The 8,723-nt window shown below is 42.3% G+C and overlaps 1 protein-coding gene across 8 annotated transcripts in view; it reads left to right on the top strand.

The window, feature by feature from the left end:
* LOC141080387 (uncharacterized) overlaps nt 1–8,723 on the top strand; it is a 382,167-nt gene that overhangs the window by 121,737 nt on the left and 251,707 nt on the right. For all 8 annotated transcript variants that reach the window (XM_073565553.1, XM_073565554.1, XM_073565552.1 and 5 more), the window contains one exon: nt 2,300–2,494. In XM_073565553.1, the coding sequence (XP_073421654.1) occupies nt 2,300–2,494 (195 nt within the window). The remainder of the gene's footprint in view (nt 1–2,299; nt 2,495–8,723) is intronic.

The raw sequence follows: 8,723 nt of genomic DNA, 5'->3' as shown, positions 1-8,723 counted from the left end.
AATCACGCCCTGGTCTCCCGTCACATGCATACAATGTCCTCTTTGCAATGTACCTTCTTTAATGCCTTCTGAACCACCAGGGTCTCCTCTGATCTGTGGTGGGTTCACTCCTGTCAGTACCATTCAAAGAGAGACAGAGTCCAGTTTAAACTTGTAACAAACACAATTTTACTTGAATCCATTCGCAGTACGTCCAGCTCAGTTACAGCAACATCACAGAGAACATCACAGTACGCATCTTTGTCTGTTCCTGTGATTTTCCCCACTTCTTCTAGAATGCTCCCAGGTCATACCGACTTGTCCGCTACCGCAGTGTTCCTTCTGTCCAGCTTAACTACCTTCAGGAGTTTCCCTGTCCATTTCACCCCAGACATAAGGGCATCAGCCCATGTAGTCAGCTGCCACATATTGGTGCTGCCCTGCATTCCTCTGCTGCTGGGGCCTTCGGGTCCCAAGCCCTGAACGACTGGGCTCCTAGCTTGAACGTTATGTGGTCCACTGTGTGGGCCGGGCTCTAAGGCCCTACTGGACTGTCTGGGCTCCCTGGTCCTACTGCCTAAAATGCTGCGAACTTGTTGGCTTACCCACAGTTGGCCCCTCCTAAGTTAACAGTTGCCTATCCTAAACTAAGTGTGCTAAAATGCCCCCACTAGTGGGCTAACTTAATTACTATGATTTCCCTGAACAATAATATACATATAGCAGCATTAAGTACATAACATTATTTTTCAAAGTAAGACATTCAGAACCGGAATGTGTTTAGGGCATAAACCGTTTCTGTGACCCCTTACAGAGGTAGAAGTGGGCCTCCTTTACCTCTTGGGCCCCTGAAAAGCTACTTCCTCAATGTTGCATTGGCTTTCTCCTGCATCATTAGAAATTAAAGGGAATCTGTCAGCAGGTTTTTGCTATTTAATCTCAAGACAGCTGGAGATAGAGGCTGAAACACAGAATTCAGGGATGTGTCACTTGTCAAAGTGCGTGCTGTAGTTTACTAACTGTGAAACATTTATCACTACAAGATTAATATTGCTGGACTACATTAGTCTGGCAACGCCCCCTCCCCCTGTGATAAGCAGCTCATTGTCTATAGAGAAAGCCTGGTGTGGGCGGGGTTAGCTTTCTCAGCTCTGCTTCATTCTAAATCTAAAAGCTCTGAATGTTTCAGAACAGCTGCACCCAGTAGTCTAAGTGATACATCGTTGGATTCAGCTTCTCTTTGCCTATATTATGCTGCTCTCAGATAAGGTAGCAAAAACCTGCTGCCATAGTCTCTTTAATTTTTGTTTGCATAGAATTGCAGAAACCATGCTGCCATTAAAAGTAAGGAAGCCAGTACTAAATCTTTCCTAGTGATGCAGAGGAAAGCCAGGGCAACATTTAGGAAGCAACTTGTCAGACGCAGCTCGTATGCCTGCTACTCGTGTACCGAGCGCTATGTGCCTCCTCAACCTGAAACCGGGTTTACGTGAGAAAACTCCCGACAATTTTTTTCTTACGTGCCATCCGTGTGCAATACGTTTTTACAGCAGCAGCTATTAACCATTTATAGGACCATGTAGTTTCCAATGTTAAAGAATTGCAATGTATCCATAAAAAAATGGATGTTTTACTGTGGCTTCATATGGGATCTGTTTATTTCTGCACACCCATAGACTTCAAAGGGTGAATCTGAATGAAATTAGTACATACTACTTTTTTTTTTCATACATGGATTCGGTCCATGAAAAAAAATCGCTACTGCTGCGCGGCGACAACTGAGCCGCATATAACACACCGCAAAGAGGCAGGCGAGATGTAGACGCTAAGCTGCTGAGCGCTGGAGCAATGGCGCGCTGGCGCTAATACTGTCTCTAACTCAACCACACACACATTCGTAATAACCAAGGAATGGGGGTTTCAAATGAGTCATTCACCAGTCCATGCATCCATCAGCAAACATACAGCAGCAAGTATGACTATACGTACTAGCGCATACAGCCATGCGCGCTTTTTATAGCGTACGGGACCTACTGGAAATCTCCAGAACTCCCAGAGGAGCCAATAGAATTCAGAGCAGGACCTGAGCACCTGACTCCCGAACTCCAATAGGAGCTCGTCCCGTGAGCATGCTCAGACGGTGGTGTAAAGGACTTAGCCTCTGGAGATAAATGTGAGGATCTGGATCTCTGCAGAGGTATGGCAGAACTCAGAATCCTAACACTCTGGCTGTCAGCACATGATGGATGTTGCATTTATGACATCTAATTTTGATTTAAAAAAAAAGTGTGACTTGAATTTTTCTTTATGTTTTTCTTAGAAATTTTGGAAACGGAAATGGACAAACTAATACAGCTCCACAGTTATTGTGCATTACGTGATGTGGCTCCAGGGAGTCTTTCATCTACCACTATTAGCTCCACTTTGGTCCCGTCTAAGGTGTCTTGTATTTTGGGTCACAAGAAGATTTCTTTACCATCCATGCCAAAAACGATCAAAGTCACTGATGACACTGGTAAGTTTTATATATTGCATTATAAGCAGTGCGTGGATTTTACGAATAATCATTGGCTGAATGATAAAGAATACATTTTATAAGTCTTTGAAACTTTGTAACAGAATAATTGAAAACAATGAAAAATAAACAAATATTGAAGACGCTCACAAAGAGGGGATACACATATCAGGAATGGCCCAAGCAAGGGATTTAAAATTCAGATTATAATAAACTCAATCCAAATTGTCCTGCTGTGAGGACCCCCATCAAATAGCTGAGCATTCACTTCCCCCCACAGCACCACCACAAAACAAATTACAAGGGTGTTTAGAATTTAAAAGCAGAAAATGTTGTTAAAAGTATTATTTATATTCAATGGCTAATTCCCTGTTGTTTCCGCGTCACCGTTCCGGTGGTTTTCATCTGTCTTACTTTTTTGAACTGATGACTAGAGTTGAGCGAATATGTCCGGAATCGGTCGCCGAATCTGAATTTGCCATATTCGTGCCAGATTGGTGCCATATTCGTGCCAAATTTATGTTTGATGATCGACTCCGAGCATATTCAGTCATTTCTACTCCCATTGACTCCAATGACGTTCGGCTGTGTTCAGCGAATATTACAAAAACCATATTTGTCGCCGATCATAAATGGAACTGAATTTTCAAAAATTCGCTTAACTCTACTGATGACGTGCCAATATCTGGCCTCTGTAGTGTTTCCATGCACATGGATCTGGGACATCCTAAATGAGGCAGAGAAAGCTTCTACAATGCCTAATTATGACATTCTGTGACGTATTTATGTCATACATTATATATGGTTTTGTAGAGGTAGATAGATTGGTTTAGTATGATTTCATTATTGTGTCCCGGATAGTGATGAGTGAACATGCTCGGATAAGGTGATAACTGAGGATGCTCGTGTGCTAACGGAGTCTCTTCAGCGTGCTCCAATAATATGCTCGAGTCCCCGCTGCTTCGTGTTTCACGGCTGTTCGACAGCTGCAACACATGCAGGGATTATAAACAGGAAATCCTTGCATGTGTTGCGATTGTCAAACAGCGGCGAAACACGCAGCCGTGGGGACTCGAACATATTATTGGAGCATGCTGAAGAGACTCCGTTAGCACATGAGTATCCTCGGATATCACCTTATCCAAGCACGCTCACTCATCACTAGTGCCGGAGCTTGGAAAACCCAAATCATGGCAAAGAATTGTCTCTTAGTTCAGGCTCATTCAGGCGTCTTTCTGTGTTTTTCATGGTTAGAACTCATATCTAGTTTAGTCTATCGGGCTGTTCACATGCTTGATTTTTTTTGCCAGCCCAGTCTGTGAGCAAACTAGCGGAGAAATGTTTGATATTGATCCAAGTTTCAGATCAAAATCAGCAATAGAAGTCTAGCGCCCTCCACAGACTGCTAGATAAGAGGAGTTAGAAAAACTTTTACTTTCTCATCTGAGAACTTATGAAACTCGGACCAAAAAAAATGGACATCTGATTGAGCCCTTCTAAGATGACCGGCCCTTCTTGAACAACTATTCCATCTTCCTAAGTAGTAGTAAGCATTTGGCAGAATACTGACATGTTATAAACCCGCGGAGGAATATCACTGCGGTGTATCTGAAGCTGAACCAGTTATTAGGACAATGTTTTAATTTCGTCACTTGATGTCGGCAGGGCTTGAGCTTTCCTGGGCTCTCAGACTAATTAAATACAATTAAAGGGCTGTTTACACTCAACAATTACAAGAAAACAGGAAAATGATCACTTTAAGGCAACGTTCAGTATTTGGTCAGTATTTTCCATTAGTTTTTGTAAGTCAAAACCAGGAGCGGGTGATAAGTACAGAAGTGGTGACGGGTTTCTATTATACTTTTCCTCTCATTGTTCCACTCCTGATTTTGTCTTACAAATACTGAGGTAAAATACTGACCAAATACTGAACGTGGCCTAAAGCTGGGACTACACAATAACTTTGGCTGGGACACGGTGGCATGGCCATAGATTGCTATGTGCCTCTGCTACGTCACACTGTGATGACAATCTCTTTAGGGTCTGACTTTTTGCGGATTGCTTGTTGTGGTTGCTGTACCCACAATGTGACTCAATACACTTGTATTAACCTGCAATGTAGGAGCGGCCCATAGCAATCTTTGGCTGTATGACCTGTGTCACACTTTAATTTCCCTCTGTTGAGGCTTGGAGCTATAGCAGTCGGCTATCTTCATCTTTAGTGTTGCGGGAGGATGTCTTTGTTAAATCTCTGAGTCTGCTCAAGATCGGTGTTCCTCTTGTTCATCTATCCAAGCTGTCTTTAGTGGTAGTGGTGATCGACTAGTGTCACCCCTCATCATTCTCTAAGTAGGGCTTATCGTCAGGGTCAGGCAGGGATTAGGTTCCTGCTCAGCAATAGGTGCAGAACCTACAGTGGGGGAAATAAGTATTTGGTCGTTTACTGATTTTGTAAGTTTGTCCACTGTCAAAGACATGAACAGTCTATTTTAAGGGTAGGTTAATTTTAACTTTGAGAGATAGAATCCAGAAAAATAATATTGTAAAAAGTATATAAATGTATTTGCATTTTGCAATGAGAAATAAGTATTTGATCCCTCTGGCAAAGAAGACTTAATACTTGGTGGCAAAAAAACCTTGTTGGCAAGCACAGCAGTCAGACGTTTTTTGTAGCTGATGATGAGGTTTGCGTATGTGTCAGGAGTAATTTTGGTCCACTCCTCTTTGCAGATCGTCTCTAAATCATTAAGATTGTGAGGCTGTCACTTGCCAACTCGTAGCTTCAACTCCATCCATAAGTTTTCTATGGGATTAAGGTCTGGAGACTGGCTAGGCCACTCCATGACCTTAATGTGCTTCTTTTTGAGCCACTCCTTTGTTGCCTTGCCTGTATGTTTTGGGTTATTGTCTTGCTGGAAGACCGAGCCACGACCCATTTTTAATGTCCTAGCGGAGGGAAGGAGATTGTCACTTAGGATTTTACAGTACATGGATCCATCCATTCTCCCATTGATGTTGCCAAGTAGTCCTGTGCCCTTAGGAGAGAAACACCCCGAAAACATAATGTTTCCAGCTCCATGCTTGACAGTGGGGATGGTGTTCTTTGGGTCATAGGCAGCATTTCTCTTCCTACCACACAGCGAGTTGAGTTAATGCCAAAGACCTCAATTTCTGTCTCATCTGACCACAGCACCTTCTCCCAATCACTCACAGAATCATCCAGCTGTTCATTGGCAAACTTCAGATAGGCCTGCACATGTTGCCTTCTTGAGCAGGAGAACCTTGCGGGCACTGCAGGATTTTAAACCTTTATGGCGTAACGTGTTACCAATGGTTTTCTTGGAAACTGTGGTCCCAGCTGCCTTGAGATCATTAACATGTTCCCTCTTGTGTAGTTTTAGGCTGATCTCTCATCTTCCTTATGATCAAGGATACCCCACAAGATGAGATTTTGCATGGTGCCCCAGATTTCTTTCATTTACTTACTATTGCACCAACAGTTGTCTCATTCTCACCCAGTATCTTACTTAAGGTTTTGTAGTCCATTCCAGCTTTGTGCAGGTCTATGATCTTGTCCCTAACATCCTTATAAAGCTCTTTGGTCTTGCCCATGTTGTAGTAGTTAGAGTCTGACTGATTAATTGAGTCTGTGGACAGGAGTCTATTATAAAGGTGACTATGTCAGACAGCTGTCTTTAGTGCAGATAATGGCTTGATTAGAAGTGTCTACATGGCCTTTAGGAGTAGAACTCTTAATGGTTGGTAGGGGATCAAATACTTATTTCTCACTGCAAAATGCAAATGAGTTTATATAATTTATGCAATGTGAATTTCTGGATTTTATTTTTGATATTCTATCTCTCAATGTTAAAATTTACCTTCCCTTAAAATTATAGACTGCTCATGTCTTTGTCAGTGGGCAAACTTACAAAATCAGCAAGGGATCAAATACTTGTTTTCCCCACTGTATAGAGGGATGTTTAGGGCAGACAGGGTGACTTTAGATCTCACAGGAGTTATTTCAGTTCACCTCACTGTTTCTTTGCTGGCATGATGCAATCCGAGCACGGATTAGTCTCTGCAAACCTGGAGAATGTTCCAAAAAATGGGGAAATCCAGTTCAAAGGAAAAAATGATTTTTATTTTAACTTTAGTAAAATCATTAGTACAAAATGGCAGCTATGTACAAATAGGTATACCCATTGAAGGGAACTACCTTGGACTGAATTGCAGAGCACCTGGGTGCGCTTCGAACACACAAGTTCTTAGATTCGGGATGCCTAAGGACCTCCACTCCCCCCTTCAATAGAGTTGGGCTCCCTTTTCCTCATACCTTCGTGTTGCACTTAGTCTTTCCTACACTGTGCGTGACATCAAAAGGTCCTCAATAGCTAGACATCATGCCGCAATCCAAAAAAATTCTGGAACAAATGAGAAACAAAGTAATTGAGATCAATCTGTCTGGAAAAGGTCATAAAGCAAATTGTGAAGCTAAAGCCATTATCCACAAATGGCAAAAAACTAGAACAGTGTTGAACCTTCCCAGGAGTGGACGGGCAACCAAAATGACCCCAATAACAAAGCGATAACTCATCCTAAAGGTGTAAAAATACCCCACAACAACATCCAAAGAACTGCAGGCCTCACTTCCCTCTGTTAAGGTCAGTTTACATGACTTCACCATAACAAAGAGACTGGGCAAAAATAGCCTGCATTACAGAATTAAAAGACGAAAACCACTGCTAAGCAATTAGAACATAAAGTGTCATCTCAGTTTTGCCACAAAACAGCTTGATGATCCCCAAGACTTTTGGGATCTGTGGACTGATCTGTGGACTGATGAGACAAAGTTGAACTTTTTGGAATGTATATGTCCCATTATATCTGGTGCAGACGTAATACAGCATTTCAGAAAAGGAACATCATACCAACAGTAAAATATGGTGGTGGTAGTGTGATGGTCCTTGTTTTGCTGCTTCAGGACCTGGAAGACTTGCTGTGCTAAATGGAACCATGAATTCTGCCATCTACCAAAAAATTCTGAAGATGAATTTCCAGTCATTTGTTCGTAACCTCAAACTGAAGCGCACTTGGGTTATGCAGCAGGACAATGATTCAAAACACACCAGCAAGTCTACCACTGAATGGCTTAAGAAAAACTAAATTAAGATTTTGGAGTGGCCTAGTCAAAGTCCTGACCTTAATCTGATTGGGATGCTGTGGCATAACCTTAAAAAGGCAGTTCATGCTCAAAAACCCTCCAATGTGGCTTAATTACAATAACTCTGCAAAGATGAGTGGGCTAAAATTCTCGCAAACGCTTGATTGCAGTTGCTGCTGCTAAAGGTGGCCTAAACAATTATTAGGTTTAGGGGGCAATCACTTTTTCACACAGGGTCCAGTAGGTTTGGATTTCTTTCTCCCTTAATAATAAGGACCTTCATTTAAAAACTGCAGTTTGTGATTACTTGTGTTATCTTTGTCTAATATTTAAATTTGTTTGGTGACCTGAAACATTTAAGTGTGACAAACATGGAAAAGAATAGAAAATCAAGAAGGGGGTGAACACTTTTTCCCATAAATGTACTTGTCTCCAGTGGAACCACAAGTCCCAGTAAGCTACGCATTCCTCGATGTGGCAGGTCTACAGTCACACAGGGTTCCAGCCTGATACTTCAGGATTTAATTGCTTAGGGATGCGAGGCAGAGTTCTTCTCCATGATGGGAAGCCAGGAGGAGGTGGGCAACCCTACAAAACGTGGCTGCTTTGCAGTTGTAGTGTAGCTCCAAGAGTCACTATCCTCTCACATGGAGCTGCAGAACTATCAGTCTGCACTTGATGCTCTCTTTCTGGTTCACTGCTGTCTCTTTCCAGTAATGTATGACAGTCCTCATTTTCTCTGATAGTCTCTCCTCCTATCAGACTCAGTTTCTTTACTCCAGTCTCCCCCCACAGGGGTTACATTCATATAGGATTTATTGACGGTATTTCATATCCATTAGTTAAACTGCGGTAAGTAGAGTATTACCTTAGCATTTCAGGTGAAGACCCTTCAACAGACGTATAAGCTAAGTTCAATGCATATACAACATATAGGCCTTAATACAGCTGGATCCTGGCTGTCCCTGTTTCAAGGAATCCCACCCCACAGCCTGGACCCCTTTGATCTTTATGCATTGAACATAGCCTTTACGTCTGATGAAGGTTCTTCACTCAAAACTTTAACGA

The sequence above is a fragment of the Dendrobates tinctorius genome, unplaced genomic scaffold (genome assembly GCF_039654945.1).
Source record: "Dendrobates tinctorius isolate UK_male_01 unplaced genomic scaffold, ASM3965494v1 ptg000016l, whole genome shotgun sequence".
Lineage (NCBI taxonomy): Eukaryota > Metazoa > Chordata > Amphibia > Anura > Dendrobatidae > Dendrobates > Dendrobates tinctorius.
This window is presented reverse-complemented; position numbering and strand designations above follow the sequence as displayed.